We start from the raw sequence: 24239 nt of genomic DNA, 5'->3' as shown, positions 1-24239 counted from the left end.
AAAAAAAAACATTCAGTGTATATTTATTGGATTGGGTAAAAGTTATAGCGTTTACAAACTATGGTGCCAAAAGTGAATTTTCCCATTTTCAAGCATCTCTGACTTTTCTGCGCACCTGTCATGTTTCATGAGGGGCTAAAATTCCAGGATAGTACAAATACCCCCCAAATGACCCCATTTTGGAAAGAAGACATCCCAAAGTATTCAGTGAGAGGCATGGTGAGTTCATAGAAGATTTTATTTTTTGTCACAAGTTAGCGGAAAATGACAGTTTGTGACAAAAAAAAAAAAAAAAAAAAAGTTTCCATTTCTTCTAACTTGCGACAAAAAAAAATGAAATCTGCCACGGACTCACTATGCTCCTCTCTGAATACCTTGAAGTGTCTACTTTCCAGAATGGGGTCATTTGTGGGGTGTGTTTACTGTCCTGGCATTTGGGGGGTGCCTAATTGTAAGCACCCCTGTAAAGCCTAAAGATGCTCATTGGACTTTGGGCCCCTTAGCGCAGTTAGGCCGCAAAAAAGTGCCACACATGTGGTATTGCCGTACTCAGGAAAAGTAGTATAATGTGTTTTGGGGTGTATTTTTACACATACACATGCTGGGTGGGAGAAATATCTCCGTAAATGACAATTTTTTTATTTTTTTTACACACAATTGTCTATTTATAGAGATATTTCTCCCACTCAGCATGGGTATGTGGAAAAATACACCCCAAAACACATTATACTACTTCTCCTGAGTACGGCGATACCACATGTGTGGCACTTTTTTGCACCCTAACTGCGCTAAGGGGCCCAAAGTCCAATGAGTACCTTTAGGATTTCACAGGTCATTTTGAGAAATTTCGTTTCAAGACTACTCCTCACGGTTTAGGGCCCCTAAAATGCCAGGACAGTATAGGAACCCCACAAATTACCCCATTTTAGAAAGAAGACACCCCAAGGTATTCCGTTAGATGTATGGTGAGTTCATAGAAGATTTTTTTTTTTTGTCACAAGTTAGCGGAAATTGATTTTAATTGTTTTTTTTCACAAAGTGTCATTTTCCGCTAACTTGTGACAAAAAATAAAATCTTCTATGAACTCGCCATTCTCCTAACGGAATACCTTGGGGTGTCTTCTTTCTAAAATGGAGTCATTTGTGGGGTTCCTATACTGCCCTGGCATTTTAGGGGCCCTAAACCATGAGGAGTAGTCTTGAAACCAAATGTGGCAAAATGACCTGTGAAATCCTAAAGGTACTCATTGGACTTTGGGCCCCTTAGCGCACTTAGGGTGCAAAAAAGTGCCACACATGTGGTACCGCCGTACTCAGGAGAAGTAGTATAATGTGTTTTGGGGTGTATTTTTACACATACCCATGCTGGGTGGGAGAAATATCTCTGTAAATGACAATTATTTGATTTTTTTTACACACAATTGTCCATTTACAGAGAGATTTCTCCCACCCAGCATGGGTATGTATAAAAATACACCCCAAAACACATTATACTACTTCTTCTGAGTACGGCGATACCACATGTGTGACACTTTTTTGCAACCTAGGTGCGCTAAGGGGCCTAACGTCCTATTCACAGGTCATTTTGAGGCATTTGGATTCTAGACTACTCCTCACGGTTTAGGGCCCCTAAAATGCCAGGGCAGTATAGGAACCCCACAAGTGACCCCATTTTAGAAAGAAGACACCCCAAGGTATTCTGTTAGGAGTATGGTGAGTTCATAGAAGATTTTTTTTTTTGTCACAAGTTAGCGGAAAATGACACTTTGTGAAAAAAAAAACAATACATATCAATTTCCGCTAACTTGTGACAAAAAATAAAATCTTCTATGAACTCATCATACACCTAAAAGAATACCTTGGGGTGTCTTCTTTCTAAAATGGGGTCACTTGTGGGGTTCCTATACTGCCCTGGCATTTTAGGGGCCCTAAACCGTGAGGAGTAGTCTTGAACCCAAATGTCTCAAAATGACCTGTGAAATCCTAAAGGTACTCATTGGACTTTGGGCCCCTTAGCACAGTTAGGCTGCAAAAAAGTGTCACACATGTGGTATCGCCGTACTCAGAAGAAGTAGTATAATGTGTTTTGTGGTGTATTTTTACATATAACCATGCTGGGTGGGAGAAATATCTCTGTAAATGACACATTTTTTTATTTGTTTTACACACAATTGTCCATTTACAGAGAGATTTCTCCCACCCAGCATGGGTATGTGTAAAAATACACCACAAAACACATTATACTACTTCTCCTGAGTATGGCGATACCACATGTGTGACACTTTTTTGCAGCCTAGGTGCGCTAAGGGGCCCAACGTCCTATTCACAGGTCATTTTGAGGCATTTGTTTTCTAGACTACTCCTCACGGTTTAGGGCCCCTAAAATGCCAGGGCAGTATAGGAACCCCACAAGTGACCCCATTTTAGAAAGAAGACACCCCAAGGTATTCCGTTAGGGGTATGGTGAGTTCATAGAAGATTTTATTTTTTCTCACAAGTTAGTGAAAAATGACACTTTGTGAAAAAAACAATAACAATCCAATTTCCGCTAACTTTTGACAAAAAATAAAATATTCTATGAACTCATCATACACCTAACAGAATACCTTGGGGTGTCTTCTTTCTAAAATGGGGTCACTTGTGGGGTTCCTATACTGCCCTGGCATTTTACGGGCCCAAAACTGTGAGTAGTCTGGAAACCAAATTTCTCAAAATGACTGTTCAGGGGTATAAGCATCTGCAAATTTTGATGACAGGTGGTCTATGAGGGGGCAAATTTTGTGGAATCGGTCATAAGCAGGGTGGCCTCTTAGATGACAGGATGTATTGGGCCTGATCTGATGGATAGGAGTGCTAGGGGGGTGACAGGAGGTGATTGATGGGTGTCTCAGGGGGCGGTTAGAGGGGAAAATAGATGCAATCAATGCACTGGGGAGGTGATCGGAAGGGGGTCTGAGGGGGATCTGAGGGTTTGGCCGAGTGATCAGGAGCCCACACGGGGCAAATTAGGGCCTGATCTGATGGGTAGGTGTGCTAGGGGGTGACAGGAGGTGATTGATGGGTGTCTCAAGGTGTGATTAGAGGGGGGAAATAGATGCAAGCAATGCACTGGCGAGGTGATCAGGGCTGGGGTCTGAGGGCGTTCTGAGGTGTGGGCGGGTGATTGGGTGCCCGCAAGGGGCAGATTAGGGTCTAATCTGATGGGTAACAGTGACAGGTGGTGATAGGGGGTGATTGATGGGTAATTAGTGGGTGTTTAGAGGAGAGAATAGATGTAAACAATGGATTTGGGAGGTGATCTGATGTCGGATCTGCGGGCGATCTATTGGTGTGGGTGGGTGATCAGATTGCCCGCAAGGGGCAGGTTAGGGGCTGATTGATGGGTGGCAGTGACAGGGGGTGATTGATGGGTGGCAGTGACAGGGGGTGATTGATGGGTGATTGACAGGTAATCAGTGGGTTATTACAGGGGAGAACAGATGTAAATATTGCACGGGCGAATTGATAAGGGGGGGGGGGTCTGAGGGCAATCTGAGCGTGTGGGCAGGTGATTGGGTGCCCGCAAGGGGCAGATTAGGGTCTAATCTGATGGGTAACAGTGACAGGTGGTGATAGGGGGTGATTGATGGGTAATTAGTGGGTGTTTAGAGGAGAGAATAGATGTAAACAATGGATTTGGGAGGTGATCTGATGTCGGATCTGCGGGCGATCTATTGGTGTGGGTGGGTGATCAGATTGCCCGCAAGGGGCAGGTTAGGGGCTGATTGATGGGTGGCAGTGACAGGGGGTGATTGATGGGTGGCAGTGACAGGGGGTGATTGATGGGTGATTGACAGGTAATCAGTGGGTTATTACAGGGGAGAACAGATGTAAATATTGCACGGGCGAATTGATAAGGGGGGGGGGTCTGAGGGCAATCTGAGCGTGTGGGCAGGTGATTGGGTGCCCGCAAGGGGCAGATTAGGGTCTAATCTGATGGGTAACAGTGACAGGTGGTGATAGGGGGTGATTGATGGGTAATTAGTGGGTGTTTAGAGGAGAGAATAGATGTAAACAATGGATTTGGGAGGTGATCTGATGTCGGATCTGCGGGCGATCTATTGGTGTGGGTGGGTGATCAGATTGCCCGCAAGGGGCAGGTTAGGGGCTGATTGATGGGTGGCAGTGACAGGGGGTGATTGATGGGTGGCAGTGACAGGGGGTGATTGATGGGTGGCAGTGACAGGTAATCAGTGGGTTATTACAGGGGAGAACAGATGTAAATATTGCACGGGCGAATTGATAAGGGGGGGGGGTCTGAGGGCAATCTGAGCGTGTGGGCAGGTGATTGGGTGCCCGCAAGGGGCAGATTAGGGTCTAATCTGATGGGTAACAGTGACAGGTGGTGATAGGGGGTGATTGATGGGTAATTAGTGGGTGTTTAGAGGAGAGAATAGATGTAAACAATGGATTTGGGAGGTGATCTGATGTCGGATCTGCGGGCGATCTATTGGTGTGGGGGGGTGATCAGATTGCCCGCAAGGGGCAGATCAGGGGCTGATTGATGGGTGGCAGTGACAGGGGGTGATTGACGGGTGATTGACAGGTGATTGACAGGTGATTGACAGGTGATCAGGGGGGATAGATGCACACAGTACACGGGGGGGGGGGGGGGGGTCTGGGGAGAATCTGAGGGGTGGGGGGGTGATCAGGAGGGAGTAGGGGGCAGATTAGGGACTTAAAAAAAAAATAGCGTTGACAGATAGTGACAGGGAGTGATTGATGGGTGATTAGGGGGGTGACTGGGTGCAAACAGTGGTCTGGGGGGTGGGCAGGGGGGGGTCTGAGGGGTGCTGTGGGCGATCAGGGGGCAGGGGGGGGGGAAATCAGTGTGCTTGGGTGCAGACTAGGGTGGCTGCAGCCTGCCCTGGTGGTCCCTCGGACACTGGGACCACCAGGGCAGGAGGCAGCCAGTATAATAGGCTTTGTATACATTACAAAGCCTATTATACACTGTTGCAGCGGCGATCCGGATGCCAGTAACCCGCCGGCGCTTCCGAACGGCCGGCGGGTTACGGCGAACGGGGGGCGGAGCCAGTCCCCGGCGGCTGATCGCGTCACAAATGACGCGATCGCCGCATAGCCACTCCCGCAGCCGCCCCCGCCGATGGGCGTATTGCGGTCGTTTGGGACCGGTCTTTGCCGCCGCCCATCGGCTGGGGGCGGTCGTTAAGTGGTTAACATACTGTGCTTTCAAATAAGCTCATCTGCCATGGCAGTCATGTGACACAGGGGAGAGATCAAATTACAACTTGTGATTATGAACAGATGAGGGAGATTTAGACACACTAAACTCTCTAAATACATACAGGGTGCATTCCTTTATGTTTTCTCTCTGCCCTGTGCAAGAGTTCAGGTCCACATTAATGTAAAGGACTCCTCTAAAAATGTTCTATTGGCTCCTACATCCCATATTGACATATGCAACCCTGTAGAACTGGATTCTGTCATGTAGACCAAAGGACAGGTAACAATACACATTCTAGATGAAACTCGGCTGAGATGGCTGATAACCACCTCTGATGAGAATCCATTGTGTGTACAGAAGCCCCCTACCATTCTTATCAGTTTCAGCCTAAAGCATTGCTCTTTCCACTCACCTAGGTGTGACATCACAGCCGTGCTCTTTCTGCCATTTGCTCCACCCCCATTCTTGCGCAGCAACAGAACACATTAACAGTCTGCAGGCTAGCGACACATCTGTGCAGCCCCAGCAATGTTGCCCGAGGGATTGGGCGCAATCCCCACTAGGCAGCATGCCTTGTACGGGGCTTTACTTTATGGAACACAGAATTTCAAATCAGTTTTAGTAAAGAGCAATCCCAACAAGTGAAAATATGTACCAACATTGGACTGTTATCTTCAACACGTCAGACTGACTTAGGAACAAACATTTCAGGTTTAAATTTTTTTGGAGCAACGCAAAGAGCATCTTCCAATATATGAGACTGATGACAGCTTATGGGTGAGAGGCAGATTACATTTTGGTTATTCTTCCCCAGCAGGATCTCATAATGCAGAGATAGTTCTTCTGGGTTTTCATGCTAAAGACTGTGATGTAGGTGTCAGGCCGCTAATTTCTCTATCAGTGTGAGAAGCGCACACCTGTATTACTGCCCTCTGGCGTCATCTTAGAGGAGGCAGGTTGCTGTTCTGAAAGGAGCAGCTGAATAGATCCAGGATGCTGTTGGCTCAGGTGCTGCTCCCAGCTTTCTGTGAAGCCTTATCCCCTCCTTTGTTGATGCCACTCATCTTGCTGGTTTAGCGTGCTTCTTAGTAGCAGGTATGGTGGGGTTCAGGAAAGCTGGTCACCACAGCTTAGCGCTGCTGCACCCGACCCGGACATCAGACGCTATGCGCTGCCAGCGTGTATGTGGCTGTTAGAACCCGGAGAGATGGCCGGACACCACTCGGAAGGCTGCTACAGGAGAGGTAATGTATAAATGCGCACACATATACATTATGGCGGTAGTTTCGTTGCTCGTTCCAAAATCGGCCGCCGTACACCCGACCAACTTCGGACCGACATCTAGCAGCATGCGCAATCGACAATGTGACCAATTTTCGTCTCGAAATTGGTCACATGGTCGGCCGGGCATGCACTTGGCAGCACGGATTTTCATCCATTTAGATTACAATAATCAAATCGGAGGGTCGATCAGCCGCCAAGTTGCCTGATGTATGGCCACATTTAGGCTGTGGTACAGACATTTAAATGTAACTATGGTAGGCGGCAGATTGAGAGCTCCTTTGAGGGAAAAATAGTGATAAGACTATGTACTCAATAAAGAACTGCAGAGGTGGTCAGCAATCAGCACTATAGAAACACAATAATAAGGATAACATTGCACACTAGTGAGGGCTGCTAAATAGTTAGTGACCTAGCATTTGGTTAACTGCGACAGTCATGCATGAACCCGCCAGTGAGAACTCAAATAATTCCAAGCTTTCTAGGCTTTGTTAAAAAGTTCAGACTTTACAGTGCACAGCAGAGGACTATGGTTGCACAACTAATAATTTACAGGCCTTTCATAAACTTTTGAATGGGATGACAAGATGCAGGCGATTATGGCAGATTATTTAAAAAGTCTATTCCAGGTTTACAAAAACACATATTCTCCAGCTCGGGTGAACCTTTGTAAGGCTCAGTGCACAGCTTCAGGTTCTACTGGTGGTGGTGCAGTGCATACCAGTGTTCTCCCCAGAATTTTCTCCAGCCGGGTGGCATGAAAAAGTAGCCGGGTGGGGCAAGATGAGAGAATGCAGGGCCAGCGCTTCTCTGCACAACTCTGCTTACAGCATAGGAGGAGGTGAACCGATGACAGCTGGGTGCTCACCAAAACTATAAAAGAGCCTGGGGAGAACACTGGCATAAATACATTCAAGGTGAGAATACCAAGCACATAAAGAGGAATATATGTGATATATTACCTGAAAATGTGTTATCTGCAAACCGTAGAAGTAAACTACTCTTTCCAACACCTAAAAAACAAAACAAAACAAAAAAAAACACAGTTTAACATATGAACTTTTTACTTTATATTTCACTTCAGTTGTCAATACTTTCACCAAAGGTGTACTACTACCCCTCCGTCCCCCCCCCCCCCCCCCATCTTCCCTGCTGCAGATCACTGTGCCCCCATCGATATCACGTAGCCCCGGCTGCCATAATGCATGATGGGAGATGTAGTAAATTAATGTAATTAGCAGCGATATCTGTTAGAACTGTTCCCTATGAGATTCCCTGCAGGGTTTCCTAAACTGGACTAGTGCCAAATTTCTACAGCCTCAGTTCTGAACTGTTGCTTGAGGGGTCAAGTTTTGGTTCCTGCTGGGTTTTAGTACATGTACATAAAACTAACATTAAAAGTGAATGTCAGCCCTATTTGAGTTCTCTGGCATGTTTATCTATTGTAATTTGTGTGCATGCCAGCAAAGGGCCATGGGTTAAACAGGAGGCTTGCCATACCCCCATAGCTTAACATGTATTTGCAAAGACAAGGAACAAAACCTGTTTTTTTTTTATGGACAGCTAGAGACAAATTTTTGCAGGCCTGCTGGAGGTAATCCAGGGCTTTTCTCCTTTTGTGTTTTTTCTGGTTTAGGGATTACTTTTCATGGGATGATAGAGTTAGGTGCAATGAATTTGTCTATGGTTTGGGGCGGAGGAGGTGGGATTGAGCATAAAGGAAGGGATTTACCATTGGGGGGTTGGTTAGGCAATAAATGGGGTGCAATGTACTGAAACACCAATAACAACACTGTCAAACCTGAAACAGCAATTACAGATACTCTTATTGCCATTATTTTAAAAACTCATGCTGCTGAACCCATGCATGCCAAAGAAAGGAAATGGCAAACCCCCACGCAGGGCTTTTTGGACCTACAGAAATTATATAATTGCGCTTGTTGGCCCAGCTCAACTATATTCTATTTGCCTTAGGCAATAGAAGAAGATAGGAGAGTCAGAAACATTTTGAAATTTGTCTATAAGTTTTAAATGAAATGGAGCACCTAGGTTCTCCTAATGCTGGGAATACACGGTTCGTTTTTGCCTTCGTTTAAACCTTCGATTCGTTCGGTAAACGAATCGAGTGTTGAAAACGTATGTGAAAATAGTCATAATCTCATTATAGTTTTGATTAATAGACCCCAAAAACGAACGACTAGTGATCGAACATGTTTGATATTATCTCTCTTTATCCATCTAATCGAGCCATTGGTAGGCTTGATGGCTGTTCAGATCGATTATATATTCGTTTATGCTAGTCCGTCCCTGTAAAAAGGGATTTTCGTTTCGTTTCTTTGCAGCCTTCGATCATTGGAAAAACGAAACCATCAGAATCGAAAAAAAAAACGAAACCGTGGGTGGTGATATTAACCGTATGATCGATTATTTCGGGATCGAAAAGGACAAAAGGCACAATCGAAACGAAGGTTTAAACGAAGGCAAAAACGAACCGTGTATTCCCAGCATAAGAGACCGCCAAGATTGAGGTCTACATATAGTCGGGAAGCTAGGAAGCAAAACTAACTGTAACAAGTAACTTGTCTAAACATCTTATCTAAAGTTTAGATAGTTTACACAGCAATTCTAGCGGCAAACAGATTCAACAGCATATCATTTTTTATTCCTGGGATACAATGAGGGCAGCCATGTTCAGCTTGTAATCACATTACACAAGCGGATCTGCACCTCCACTCCCCTCCCCCTTGCCTTCGAAAGGTCCATGGGGGAGATATGACTAGCTTTTCTTTTTGTGGTATCGAGAGAGTCACTCCATCCTATAGAGGTGGAGATCTACATAAAAGATTATTGCGAAGGGAAGCCATGTGGATTTTCGAATTAAATACTAGAACTCCATATGGTTTAAATGCCAGATGGGACCTTGCCACTATTACTTAATTCCTATCTCTATTCTTATGAGAAATTGTTTTTGACTTTGTAGAATTAGTCCTTATAGGTCAGCATTTAAGAACGCCGTTTACTGTTTTTATTCTGCATTTTATGCATTTTTATTTTTGTATATTTGTATATGTGTTTTAATTTTGCATTCAAGCCCAAATTGACTCCTCCCCGGCAGGGCGGGATCATGGGCGGGCATCCTACACACATACTCCTACATATATGTCTAGATGGTCATTTGTTTGTTAGCTATGATTAAGGACGGTTAGTCCGAAACATGTCAGCTATGTGATGTTTGCCCTGGATGTTTTTGGATATGTCCATTAATAAAGGAAATCTTCACTGACAAGTGCGGACCATTTCTCCTTCTTGTGACTTTTGGACTTGCTAACCAGGTCGTGCACTGTCGTGGATTTTGGTGGGATGTAGCGGTGTCCACTCCATACAAGTTGCCTCCGAAATACACATACACACACACACACACACACACACACTTTTCTTCCCCATGCATATTGGTCTCTTAGTTTCAGGGCCGGTTCACCCTCTCGCACACAAATGCACTCATAGTAAGTGACAACCCTCCCCTCCACACTAAGTAAAGTGTTACACCACACACAGAATAAGTAACCCCCCCCCTCCTCCCAGCAGTAAGTTACTAAATGACTCCGATACCCGTTCCAAACTCCCCACAGTTACAGTAACCGCACACACACAGAGCGGTGAAGAAGGTGGCAGATGCTTGCTTGTTCCTGGCGCTGCTCCCGGCAACACGGAAGCTGGCCGCCCGCTGTATGTAGTGCAGTGGCCTACTTCAGCATTGTTGCCATGGCAACAGTGACACTGAGCTGTGCACAAAACTACAGTGAGCGGCAGTGGGCATGGTGCAGGCTGCGGACATGTGGGCATGGTGCACACAGCCAGGTCAGGACCCGGGCCACCCTCAGCAACGAGCAGCCACAGGACTCCATAGCAATATGGCTGCTATAGCGATGCTTGCTTCAGGAGACCTGTGCTGAACTCACGCAAGCATTGCGTGAGTTCAGCTGCTTCGGCTGGGAACGCCCCCTTCTCCTGCTTCAGCGAATGCCTCTTCCTCCCAACTCTGTGTTCCCGTGAATACCAGGGCTGTGGAGTCGGTCCGAAAATCCACCGACTCCGACTCCTCAGTTTAGGATTTCACCGACTCTGACTCCTCTAATTTGCATATTACAATTTTGTTGATTAAAAGTATGTAACGTGAAATTAGTCTCTTAACGGCCAACGCTTAGGAATTGTACAAGACAACTGAATTGAGAAGGATATGTAGACTACTATATTTATTCCCTTTAGACTAAAACTAGTAAGAGTACTTGTAAAAGGTACAAACCGGAACAAAGAACATCTATCAGGCCCTAGGCTATGTAACTGTGGGTACATGTAAGAGTGATGTGCAGGTACTCTGCAGGGGAATGAGGAGATTCTTCCTCTATTACACATTCTTCATGCACAATCTGAACCAGGTTTATGGGTGATAAACACCTCTGTGTTCAATGCGCACAACATTCTGAGTGGATTCCCTGCAGCTCTGTGAGGAGTGCATATGTAGAGTATAGTACTACTGTGTGACAAAGTAAACCTGAGACAGATGAAATTAAAGTTTTATACATACCTGGGGCTTCCTCCAGCCCCCTGCAGGATAATCAGTCCCTCATTGTCCTCCTCCACCACCTGGATCTTCTGCTATGAGTCCAGGTACTTGAGCCAGTCGGATGTAGTGCGCATGCACACACTCCGCCGCCAGGAGCATACTACACCTGTGCAGTTGCAGAATGTTCCTGGCTGTAGGAGCGGCACGCAGCCGGACTGCGCTGACTGGCTGAATTACCAGGACTTGTAGCAGAAGATCCAGGTGGTGGAGGACAGCGAGGGACTGATTGACCTGAAGGGGGCTGAAAGAAGCCCCAGGTATGTATAAAACTTTACTTTTCATCCATCTCAGGTACCCTTTAATTTGTAGTCACCAAACCAAATTTTAACATACCAAATTATTTGATTTCATGAGCAAAGAGTGCATACATTTGCATAAATAAGCATCAATGCAGAATTATTTCCATCTCATTGACCATCTCTATTAGTGACACGGCTACACATCAGGCTTTATTCTTACAGCATAGATGTTATTTAGTATATATAAGAGCTTCCTGTGTACACATCATATATACAGTCACAATCAGATATGTATATCTGACTTTAAAAATACGGGGACTGCTTTATTGAAGCAGCACAAGTAGCTAATTTTGATTGGTTTATTTCATTTTTGTGGACTGAGCACAGCTATTTCTGTATATATACTGTATATATACATTATTTTTAATGACTATTATCTGAGAAATAGAAAATTTTATCATATTTTCTATTTTAATTACAGTTACAAATTCATTAGGAGTCAAAGTCGGTGCATTTTTTCCCGACTCCAGGCACCCAAAATTGCTCCGACTCCACAGCCCCGATGAATACTGCAGCAAGGGATACAGAATGCTGAGGCGCTAGAGTGGCTGGGGGCGTAGCATTTTTAAATTGTTAAAGAAATAAAGTATAAAAAAACAACACAACCTTTTTGGGGGAAGATTGCCCTAAATATATAGGGGACACTTTTTTAATTGAGCTTAAAGTACCGCTTAACCTTTTTAACCCTCCAATTAAACCTTTAATATTGTTTTATTGCTGGTGCTGCGACTAGTACACAGCACCAGCTTCCCCCTTCCTGTGCCCCCTCTGCCCCCCGTTCTGCTCAGTCTTCGACTGAGGCAGAACGTCGGCTATTATCAAGGAGGAAGTGACAGTTCTTCCTTCCCGCTGTGCGTACATAACTCCGCCCCCTCCACGTGCCGCTTTAGATCCTTATGCGTTACTGCACACATCGCGCAGGGGAGCTGCGCTGTGTGCGGACTTGTAATAATTGAGATCAGATATTCTTCCGACCTCAATTAACATGAGCCCACACACAGCGCAGCTCTCCTGCGCGCTGTGTGCAGTGTAACACATAAGGATCTAAATCGGCAGGTAGAGGGGGCAGAGTTATGTACACACAGCGGGGAGGAAGGACTGTCACTTCCTCCCCGATAATATATGTTGTTAAAATGGCCACAGGGGGGGCGCTGGAGGGGGAAGGATGGCGCTGTGTGCTGTGAAAGTTACACAGCACCAGTAATAAAATAATTTAAAACTAAATCCCACCAGTTCAGAAGTACTTTAACCACTTGCCGACCGCCCACAGCCCATGGGCGGCGGCAAAGTGGACGCCTAAAGGACCGCAATACGCCTTCAGGCGGCGCGTCCTTTAGGCATGCCGGGGGAGCGATCGCGTCATTGATGACGCGCGCTTCCCCGGCAACTGGCTCCGCCCACCCGCCGTAACATCCCGCCGGCCATACGGAAGCGCCGGCGGGATGTTAACCCCGCGATCGCCGCTACAAAGTGTATAATACACTTTGTAATGTATACAAAGTGTATTATACAGGCTGCCTCCTGCCCTGGTGGTCCCAGTGTCCGAGGGACCACCAGGGCAGGCTGCAGCCACCCTAGTCTGCACCCAAACACACTGATCTGCCCCCCCCCCCCGCCCACTGATCGCCCACAGCACCCCTCAGACCCCCCCCTGCCCACCCCCCAGACCCCTGTTTGCACCCAATCACCCCCCCTAATAACCCATCAATCACTCCCTGTCACTATCTGTCAACGCTATTTTTTTTTTTATCCCCCCCCCCTGCCCCCTGCCCCCTCCTGATCACCCCCCCACCCCTCAGATTCTCCCCAGACCCCCCCCCTCCCCCCCCTGTGTACTGTATGCATCTATCTTCCCTGATAACCTGTCAATCACCCGTCAATCACCCATCAATCACCCATCAATCACCCATCAATCACCCCCTGTCACTGCCACCCAACAATCAGCCCCTAACCTGCCCCTTGCGGGCAATCTGATTACCCACCCACACCAATAGATCGCCCGCAGATCCGACATCAGATCACCTCCCAAATCCATTGTTTACATCTATTCTCTCCTCTAAACACCCACTAATTACCCATCAATCACCCATCAATCACCCCCTATCACCACCTGTCACTTTTACCTATCAGATCAGACCCTAATCTGCCCCTTGCGGGCACCCAATCACCCGCCAACACGCTCAGATTGCCCTCTGACCCCCCCTTATCAATTCGCCAGTGCATTAATTACATCTGTTCTTCCCTGTAATAACCCACTGATCACCTGTCAATCACCTGCCAATCACCTATCACCCATCAATCACCCCCTGTCACTGCCACCCATCAATCAGCCCCTAACCTGCCCCTTGCGGGCAATCTGATCACCCACCCACACCATTAGATCGCCCGCAGATCCGACATCAGATCACCACCCAAGCGCAGTGTTTCCATCTATTCTCTCCTCTAAACACTCACTAATTACCCATCAATCACCCCCTATCACCACCTGTCACTGTTACCCATCAGATCAGACCCTAATCTGCCCCTTGCGGGCACCCAATCACCCGCCTACACGCTCAGATTGCCCTCAGACCCCCCCTTATCAAGTCGCCAGGGCATTATTTACATCTGTCCTTCCCTGTAATAACCCACTGATCACCTGTCAATCACCTGTCAATCACCCATCAATCACCCCCTGTCACTGCCACCCATCAATCAGCCCCTAACCTGCCCCTTGCGGGCAATCTGATCACCCACACCAATAGATCGCCCGCAGATCCGACGTCCGATCACCTCCCAAGTGCAGTGTTCACATCTGTTCTCTACCCTAAACACCCACTAATTACCCATCAATCACCCCCTGTCACTGCTACCTATCAGATTAGACCCCTATCTGCCCCTAGGGCACTCAATCACCCGCCCACACCCTCAGAATGCCCTCAGACCCCAGCCCTGATCACCTCGCCAGTGCATTGCTTGCATCTATTCCCCCCTCTAATCACACCTTGAGACACCCATCAATCACCTCCTGTCACCCCCTAGCACACCTACCCATCAGATCAGGCCCTAATTTGCCCCGTGTGGGCTCCTGATCACTCGGCCAAACCCTCAGACCCCCTTCCGATCACCTCCCCAGTGCATTGATTGCATCTATTTTCCCCTCTAACCACCCCCTGAGACACCCATCAATCACCTCCTGTCACCCCCCTAGCACTCCTATCCATCAGATCAGGCCCAATACAACCTGTCATCTAAAAGGCCACCCTGCTTATGACCGGTTCCACAAAATTTGCCCCCTCATAGACCACCTGTCATCAAAATTTGCAGATGCTTATACCCCTGAACAGTCATTTTGAGACATTTGGTTTCCAGACTACTCACGGTTTTGGGCCCGTAAAATGCCAGGGCGGTATAGGAACCCCACAAGTGACCCCATTTTAGAAAAAAAGACACCCCAAGGTATTCTGTTAGGTGTATGACGAGTTCATAGAAGATTTTATTTTTTGTCAAAAGTTAGCGGAAATTGATTTTTATTGGGTTTTTTTCACAAAGTGTCATTTTTCACTAACTTGTGACAAAAAATAAAATCTTCTATGAACTCGCCATACACCTAACGGAATACCTTGGGGTGTCTTCTTTCTAAAATGGGGTCACTTGTGGGGTTCCTATACTGCCCTGGCATTTTAGGGGCCCTAAACCGCGAGGAGTAGTCTAGAAAACAAATGCCTCAAAATGACCCGTGAATAGGACGTTGGGCCCCTTAGCGCACCTAGGCTGCAAAAAAGTGTCACACATGTGGTACCGCCGTACTCAGGAAAAGTAGTATAATGTGTTTTGGGGTGTATTTTTACACATACCCATGCTGGGTGGGAGAAATTTCTATGTAAATGGTCAATTGTGTGTAAAACAAATCAAACAATTGTCATTTAGAGAGATATTTCTCCCACTTAGCATGGGTATGTGTAAAAATACACCCCAAAACACATTATACTACTTCTCCTGAGTACGGCGGTACCACATGTGTGGCACTTTTTTACACCCTAAGTACGCTAAGGGGCCCAAAGTCCAATGAGTACCTTTAGGATTTCACAGGTCATTTTGCGACATTTGGTTTCAAGACTACTCCTCACGGTTTAGGGCCCCTAAAATGCCAGGGCAGTATAGTAACCTCACAAATGACCCCATTCTAGAAAGAAGACACCCAAAGGTATTCCGTTAGGAGTATGGTGAGTTCATAGAAGATTTTATTTTTTGTCAAAAGTTAGCGGAAAATTGATTTTTATTGTTTTTTTCACAAAGTGTCATTTTCCACTAACTTGTGACAAAAAATAAAATCTTCTATGAACTCACCATACTCCTAACGGAATACCTTGGGGTGTCTTCTTTCTAAAATGGGGTCATTTGTGGGGTTCCTATACTGAACTGGCATTTTAGGGGCCCTAAACCGTGAGGAGTAGTCTTGAAACCAAATGTCGCAAAATGACCTGTGAAATCCTAAAGGTACTCATTGGACTTTGGGCCCTTTAGCGCAGTTAGGGTGCAAAAAAGTGCCACACATGTGGTATTGCCATACTCGGGAGAAGTAGTACAATGTGTTTTGGGGTGTATTTTTACACATACCCATGCTGGGTGGGAGAAATACCTCTGTAAATGACAATCTTTTGATTTTTTTTACACACAATTGTCCATTTACAGAGTTATTTCTCCCACCCAGCATGGGTATGTGTAAAAATACACCCCAAAACACATTGTACTACTTCTCCCGAGTACGGCGATACCACATGTGTGGCACTTTTTTGCACCCTAACTGCGCTAAAGGGCCCAAAGTCCAATGAGTACCTTTAGGATTTCACAGGTCATTTTGCGACATTTGGTTTCAAGACTACTCCTCACGGTTTAGGGCCCCTAAAATGCCAGGGCAGTATAGGAACCCCACAAATGACCCCATTTTAGAAAGAAGACACCTCAAGGTATTCCGTAAGGAGTATGGTGAGTTCATAGAAGATTTTATTTTTTGTCACAAGTTAGTGGAAAATGACACTTTGTGAAAAAAACAATTTAAAATTAATTTTCCGCTAACTTTTGACAAAAAAAAAAATCTTCTATGAACTCACCATACTCCCAACGGAATACCTTGGGGTGTCTTCTTTCTAAAATGGGGTCATTTGTGGGGTTCCTATACTGCCCTGGCATTTTAGGGGCCCTAAACCGTGAGGAGTAGTCTGGAAATCAAATTCCGCAAAATGACTTGTGAAATCCTAAAGGTACTCATTGGACTTTGGGCCCTTTAGCGCAGTTAGGGTGCAAAAAAGTGCCACACATGTGGTATCGCCGTACTCGGGAGAAGTAGTACAATGTGTTTTGGGGTGTATTTTTACACATACCCATGCTGGGTGGGAGAAATAACTCTGTAAATGGACAATTGTGTGTAAAAAAAATGAAAAAATTGTCATTTACAGAGATATTTCTCCCACCCAGCATGGGTAGGTGTAAAAATACACCCCAAAACACATTCTACTACTTCTCTTGAGTACGGCAATACCACATGTGTGGCACTTTTTTGCAGCCTAACTGCGCTAAGGGGCCCAAAGTCCAATGAGCACCTTTAGGCTTTACAGGGGTGCTTACAAATTAGCACCCCCCAAAATGCGAGGACAGTAAACACACCCCACAAATGACCCCATTTTGTAAAGTAGACACTTCAAGGTATTCAGAGAGGGGCATGGTGAGTCCGTGGCAGATTTCATTTTTTTTTGTCGCAAGTTAGAAGAAATGGATTCTTTTTGTTTTTCTTTTTTTTTGTCACAAAGTGTCATTTTCCGCTTACTTGTGACAAAAAATAATATCTTCTATGAACTCACTATGCCTCTCAGTGAATACTTTGGGATGTCTTCTTTCCAAAATGGGGTCATTTGGGGGGTATTTATACTATCCTGGAATTCTAGCCCCTCATGAAACATGACAGGGGGTCAGAAAAGTCAGAGATGCTTGAAAATGGGAAAATTCACTTTTTGCACCATAGTTTGTAAACGCTATAACTTTTACCCAAACCAATAAATATACACTGAATGGTTTTTTTTTTATCAAAAACATGTTTGTCCACATTTTTCGCGCTGCATGTATACAGAAATTTTACTTTATTTGAAAATTGTCAGCACAGAAAGTTAAAAAAATCATTTTTTTGCCAAAATTCATGTCTTTTTTGATGAATATAATAAAAAGTAAAAATCGCAGGAGCAATCAAATAGCACCAAAAGAAAGCTTTATTAGTGACAAAAAAAGGAGCCAAAATTCATTTAGGTGGTAGGTTGTATGAGCGAGCAATAAACCGTGAAAGCTGCAGTGGTCTGAATGGAAAAAAAGTGGCCGGTCCTTAAGGGGTAGAAAGACTGTGGTCCTCAAGTGGTTAAGTTCACCTCGGATCCACTTTACAGCAAACCTGTGAGGTTTGCATCCTAACTTTTTTTTCACTTACCTTGGGAGGGGAAGGGTCTGGATCCTAAAGAAAGTTGACCCGTCCTCCTCAACCAGGCTGATCCAGTGATTAGACCCCAAAGCAGGGCCGAACTGCACCTGCGCAGTAGCACAGGCTCACTCAGGCGAAAAAAAAATCAGAGCCCAACCAGGTCCTTGTAAGTGCGCATATGCGAGCTGTTGACGAGCTCTATTTTGGGGTAACCAGCCTGGGAACAATTATAGTACTTAGTAGAAATCTGATGGAACTGACAGGTTTTTGACTAGTCCATCTCTTAATGGGGGATTCTCCGTATTAAATTTATTTGTTACAAATGCAATCCCTGGAAAGGAGCTATACAAAAGAAGTAGCCCAGGTATTGAGTTTGCTATGAACAATCAAAAATCTGTGATAGTGAACAAGAGGAATTCTATAACACAATGGGAAAAAAAAGCCCCATGTAATATCAGTTACCACAATATATTTTCAAACAAATGTTGTCCTCTCGCTTACAATCCACTTTGTGAGACCACTATAAGCTATTTAGTCTTTTTTCTGCATAAGTTTGTCTCCGGGCCAGTTTCCACGGAAATCGGGCCGAATCCGCAGAGTGGAAACTCCATAGGACACAATGGCGCCACCGGCCGAAACACCTAGCTTAGCGATTCGGCCGACATTGCCATCAGTTTCCGTGCGGGAGTCTGCAAATCCCATAGCCATTCGTCAGCGTTCCCTGCAGACCAGGAAGTGCCGCCGCACGTGGCACTAGTGAAAATGGGCCCTTAACCACTTGCCGACCAGGGCTTTTCTGAATGATCTGTGCTGCGTAGGCTCTCCAGCCCGCAGCACAGATCAGGTTTTAGCCAGGGCGATCAGACTTACCCCCTTTTTTCCCCACTGGGGGGGGGGATGTCCTGCTGGGGGGGTCTGATCGCCGCCGGCTCTCTGCGCTTTGCGGGGGGGGCTCTTCAAAGCCCCCCTCTGCAGCGTTTTCAGCGCTCCGTCCCTCTCCCTTCCCCTCTGAGCTGCGCAGGACGGATATCCGTCCTGCGCATTGTAGGATAGGCTTCAGCCTATCAAATGATGGTGATCCCCAGCCAATCAGAGGCCGGGGATCTGCGATCTGCCTTACGGCACTGCTGCGCAGCAGCGCCGTATGATGTAAACAGCGGGGATTTCTTCCCCGCGTGTTTACATTTTGCCGGCGAGCCGCGATCGTCGGCTCTCCGGCTGTTCACGGAGACAGCCTCCGTGAATGGACATGGAAAGGCCGTTCGAGCGGCCGTTTCCATGGAAACTTGCAGACGACCAGTTTACGCCAATCGGCGTTAGCTGGTCGTCAAGAGGTTAAGCTTAGTACACACATTGGATCAAACTCAGCTGAGGCGGCCACTAGAGACCACCTCAGGCAAGAATCTAGTGTATGATCAGCAGCAGCAGCCAACCCTCCACGGTGCGTAGCCAAGATCGGCCTGCTGTATGTTCTTGGCCAAATGCTGCTCCCCCACCTATTGCTCTCTTTACCCCTCGTACCCGCCCACCCCCCAGTCATGCGGAGCTGCTCTGATCATGTTCAGGTGGAGCCAGTCATCCCTTCACCCTTTTACATAGTAACAGAACCACTATGCAGGAATCTAGTGGCACGTCTGTACAGCATCAGTCCAAACTGTTGCCTGAAGGATCAATTCCCAATCCCTGCCGGGCAACAGTGGTCCCATGTGTAATTTACGACTGCATGGCACATTCCGCTTGCTAGGCCCCAAGAGCAGGATCAACCAGGTAGTGATTTAAATACATAATATTATTTTGGAGGAGGAAACTATTTTAAACTATTACCCTTGTCACAAGCTATAGGTGCAAGAGTTTTCTAGTGGGAGTTTCATCCCAATTTAAGCCTTGTACACATGTATAAGGAATGTCGCTCTGCGGCATCAGCGATTTGCCCAACAGAAACAATCTGCCTCAGCCGAGTACCATCTTGCATGTGTACAGGAATTTACACCACACCCCAAGCGCAATCTTGATAGATATTACCAGAAACTATTTAAACTGCTAATATTGTACTACTTAAAGGGAACCTGAACTGAGAGGTATATGGAGGCTGCCATATTAATGTACATTTGCTCTTACAAGGACCTGCTCTGGCAGAAAAAGCTGAACCTGAACGAGCCCATGCTACTGTGTAGCAAGCCGCAGTAGCATGGGCCCGATCGGTCTCAGATTTTTTCGGCTTAGCCCGAGCAGGTCCGTGCTACTGCGCAAGTGCAGTTTGGCCCCACTTCAGGGGTCTCGTTGCTAGATTGGCCTAACTGAGGGAAGCTTCTTTACGATCCAGGCCCTTCCACCTTCCAAGGTAAGTGAAAAAAATGTTAGGTGGCTTTAAAGGACAACTGAAGTGAGAAGTATATGGAAGCTGCCATATCCATTTCCTTTTTAACATTACCACTTGCCTGGTGGCCCTACTGATGGCTGCAGTAGTGTCTGAATCACACCACAAACAAGCACACAGCTAATCTTTTAAGATCTGACAAAAATGTCAGAAACCCCTCATCTGCGGCATGCTTGTTCAGGGTCTTTGGCTAAAAGTATTAGAGGCAGAGGATAAGCAGGATAGGCAGACAACTGGTATCGCTTAAGGCTGGTTTCACAGTGGGACGTTACAGGTGCACGTTAAAGCAGCCTGTAACGCACCCCACCGCACAGCAATGAAAAATCAATGGGCTGTTCACAGTGCCCACGTTGCGTTACAGTGTAACGCTGTGCCATAAAATAACGTACTGCATGCAGTACTTTGTAAGCGGCAGAGCCGCGTTAGACTGTTTGCACATGCTCAGTAACGTTGGGGAGGAGGAGAGCGTCCAGGCACATGGCTAATTAATATTCACTGCACTCAGTGACGTGCAGTGTTTACTTCCTGGAGCGGCCGCTCTGTGCGGCGATTGGCCGGCGGGACCACGTGATGCCGCATGCGTCCAAGAGTGCGCATCACGGACGCCAGAGTGAGCTCCACAACGCGGCTCACTCTGACGTCCAAAGCAGAGAGCACCAGGCGTTGCGTTAGGGGCACGTTGTGCGACCATAACGTCCCCTAAAACCCAAAGCCCTGGTGTGAAACCAGCCTAAAAGAAAATAAATATGGCAGCCTCCATATACCTCTCACTTCAGGTGTCCTTTAATGCGGTGCAATGCTATGCAGCTATTGATCCCCCACTGCTCCTTATTTGCCTGTTCGTACAGAGGTTTTCTAAAATGTCGAATCAAAAAACTTTTTGCTCGATTAACTGCCCAAAAAATAAGAAAAAGTGAATTTATTGTGTTTGTTGGGGAGAAAAAAAAAAACGAATAAAAAAACTGATAAATGCATAGCTTTGGTTAATATGCACTTTCACATCACCTGCTGTGCTACCAAAGACAAACAAATATGTTCCTCACAGCTACATTCAGTTGTATTTAATGAGACTGCAATGCCTACCAAGTACAAAAAGAGCCTCCTCTCCAGTGCATGTACCTCATGTTTCAGATCTTTTCTGCAAGGCCTGAAACCCACTAGCAGCACTTTTCTAAGTGCTTGTGATTTGGAAAGCTGTTTCTAAAGTAATACTATGGGTGATCTAAAATATATATATATATATATATATATATATATATGAAATAAAAATCACATCCCTCAATGGGGATCACACACATAGCATTACGTTAGCAAGAGCTTTTCAAATAACAAGCGCTTAGAAAATCACTGCTAGTGTGTTCCAGGCCTACGGCTATTTTGACACGTTGTGATTATATTATGGATTACTGATGCAAACACAATGTGATTACATTGTAATGCTATGTTCACATTGAAGGAATAGTAGTGTGTTGTGGCAGAACAACACAAAGCAAGCAACATGTACATTTACAGCTGACGTAAAGCATACTTTTTATGTACTGTATGCAGGGGGGAGGGGATGGCATTGACGTTACTGTACTTTAGGAGACAGAGCAGGAAACTTCATAGAGAACAGTCCTCAAACTGTTGTGACTGGCCAAATAGTGTGGACGTAGTTTACTACAACCTATTGGAAACCTAGCAGTTTGAGGGTGCCATCCATCCAATCACAGAGCTGAATTTTCCCATGAGGTTTGCTCCTGGGTCCCCTAAAGTAGACTAGCACCAGGGGTGGTGGGGTAGGTTAGGGACAGACGTGTGTGTGTGTGTGTGTGTGTGTGTGTGTGTGTGTGTGTGGTCGCTTAGGGCTAGGCATCGGTGTATGTGTCAGTTAGGGTTAGGCACTGGTAGAGAGAGGGCTTGAGTGAGAATGGGGTTAGGTTTAACAATAGTAAAATATCCAATTTACAAGATTTTTACTATCGGAATTACCACTATAAAATAGAACATCGGTCATTTTACAGATATTCTGCTAATGACCATTTCTGGTGCCCAAATTTCCGCGCCACCCATTTTGCAAGTACGTGCAACACTCCCGTGTGAGCTGAGCCTTATGGCATGCAATTATTTACTGATTTACAACTGCAGTCTCATACAAAACCCACTGGTAATGTTATAATAAAGATTACATGTTTTTAATTTGTAAAAAGACAAATGAAAGCAGTGACCTGCCAACCAGTTATTTGACAGCTGTGCAAATTTACTAGCTCCCAGTTAATAGACTGGTAGTTTGATCATTCCCAGTTTCTACTATGCATAGTTCATGTTTTTTATATTATAGAATATAGTTTAATATTGCACAAAACTACTTCAGGGTCAAATGTCAGAAAGGAGGAATTTTACTTTTAATTTCAAATGCATTATATAAATGAAATGAATGCAAACTAAGTAAAGTGATATGTTGTGTTCTTCGATAATACAATCAATGTATGAACAGATAACAGATAGTGATTCACTCCTCCCAGCGCACAGAACACAGTGGCCAGCTCCCACTCATGATGCCACGGAGCTGGCACTTCCCTGAACATGGCATCCATAGTGCCCGGCCAGCACAGCAGGGCAGAATGATGGAGGAAGACACACAGGGATGCACTAGGGCAGCATTGCCATCACGTCCCGGCCGATGTCCGCTACTGCCCCGCACCCTGCCGGTAATAAGCCGCACGGCTAAGCATTGCCAATAGGACTGGTGGCAGGCAACAGCTGAACAGAAGCAGAGCCAGAGGCCACAGCGGCCGTCCCTGCCTGACACTCCCCTCCAGCCGGTGCTGCAGCTGACCACAAGGGCCTCTCCCTGAATGGCCCCTTTCCCCGCCCCTGGCGGTCCCACTCACCGCTATCCCCGATGATGAGCAGCTTAAAGAGGTGGTCGTAATCCCGGGCCATGATGGCGGCGGCAGCCTGTGCACTGAGTTGGCCGGGTCCCGGGATCGGCGCTTTCCGTTCCGACCGAATCCGCTTCCCGGACAAACAGCCGGAAGTGACAGCGAGACCGCGCAGAGAGGCGCATGCGCACGCCCCGCCCACAGCAGCCCCACCTGAGCACGCGCTCGGGGCGGCTCCCGGACAGAGCCTGTGAACGAGCGGTGCTATATTGTGTAGGGTCGGTAGTGAGATCCTTGCCTGACGTTTTGCTTTTTATCTAGGAACACTAAGGCCTGGTGCACACCAGAGGAGTTTTTCTGAGCGTTTTGAGTTTTTAAATCTGCTGCTAATGTTATCCTATGTGTCTGTGCACACTGGAGCAATGAGGTTTTGTAAAAAACCCCATAGCATTACATTGGGAAGAGCTTTTAGAGGTTTCAAAAGCTCTTCCCAATGTAATGCTATGGGGTTTTTTACAAAACCTCATTGCTCCAGTGTGCACAGACACATAGGATAACATTAGCAGCAGATTTAAAAACTCAAAACGCTCAGAAAAACTCCTCTGGTGTGCACCAGGCCTGAGAAAGGATTCTCACTACGCACTGCGCAGCGAGGTGATGTAGTGATGGAGCTGTGCAGTGACAGCAGTCTGAGTCTGTCTGCTTCACGTTGCCATTGGCGCTATAGGCCCTTTCAGATAGCAACTGACCCACTTGTGGTTGGATGCTGGAAGTAAGCAGAGATGTACTTCGCTTCTCTTAGCACTTCTCTTTCATCATTCACGTTAAAGGTCTCATAGTTATGGGAGTTGAACAAGAGGCTTAAATAGGGTTGCCAGGTCGGCTGATGGAGAAAACCGGACAGGGGGTGGAGTTAGGGGTGGAAGCGCACTTTTATGTAGAGTGGGGCTAAGCAATGGGCTTTTTAAAAAAAAAAATTTATAGTATTTATATCGCACTGACATCTTCTGCAGCACATTACAGAGTACATAGCGATGTCACTAACTGTCCTCACCAGTAGTACTGGTCCAGTGCACATAAGAGACAGTTTTTCACCAGTAACTGCACATAAGAGACAGCTTT

At 46.2% G+C, this 24239-nt stretch overlaps 1 protein-coding gene across 1 annotated transcript in view; it reads right to left on the bottom strand.

Annotated features, from left to right (window-relative positions):
• RAB35 (RAB35, member RAS oncogene family) overlaps positions 1 to 23288 on the bottom strand; it is a 36185-nt gene extending 12897 nt beyond the window's left edge. The window contains exons 1-2 of the mRNA XM_068238719.1: positions 23127 to 23288; positions 7471 to 7521 (exon numbers count right to left, since the gene is read on the bottom strand). Of these exons, the coding sequence (XP_068094820.1) occupies positions 7471 to 7521; positions 23127 to 23178 (103 nt within the window). The 5' untranslated portion in view covers positions 23179 to 23288. The remainder of the gene's footprint in view (positions 1 to 7470; positions 7522 to 23126) is intronic.
• Between the last annotated feature and the right edge of the window lie 951 nt (positions 23289 to 24239).

Source organism: Hyperolius riggenbachi, chromosome 1, assembly GCF_040937935.1.
Source record: "Hyperolius riggenbachi isolate aHypRig1 chromosome 1, aHypRig1.pri, whole genome shotgun sequence".
In the NCBI taxonomy this organism is placed as follows: Eukaryota; Metazoa; Chordata; class Amphibia; order Anura; family Hyperoliidae; genus Hyperolius; species Hyperolius riggenbachi.
Note: the sequence above shows the minus strand (reverse complement) of the source record. Positions and strands in the feature narration are given on the sequence as shown.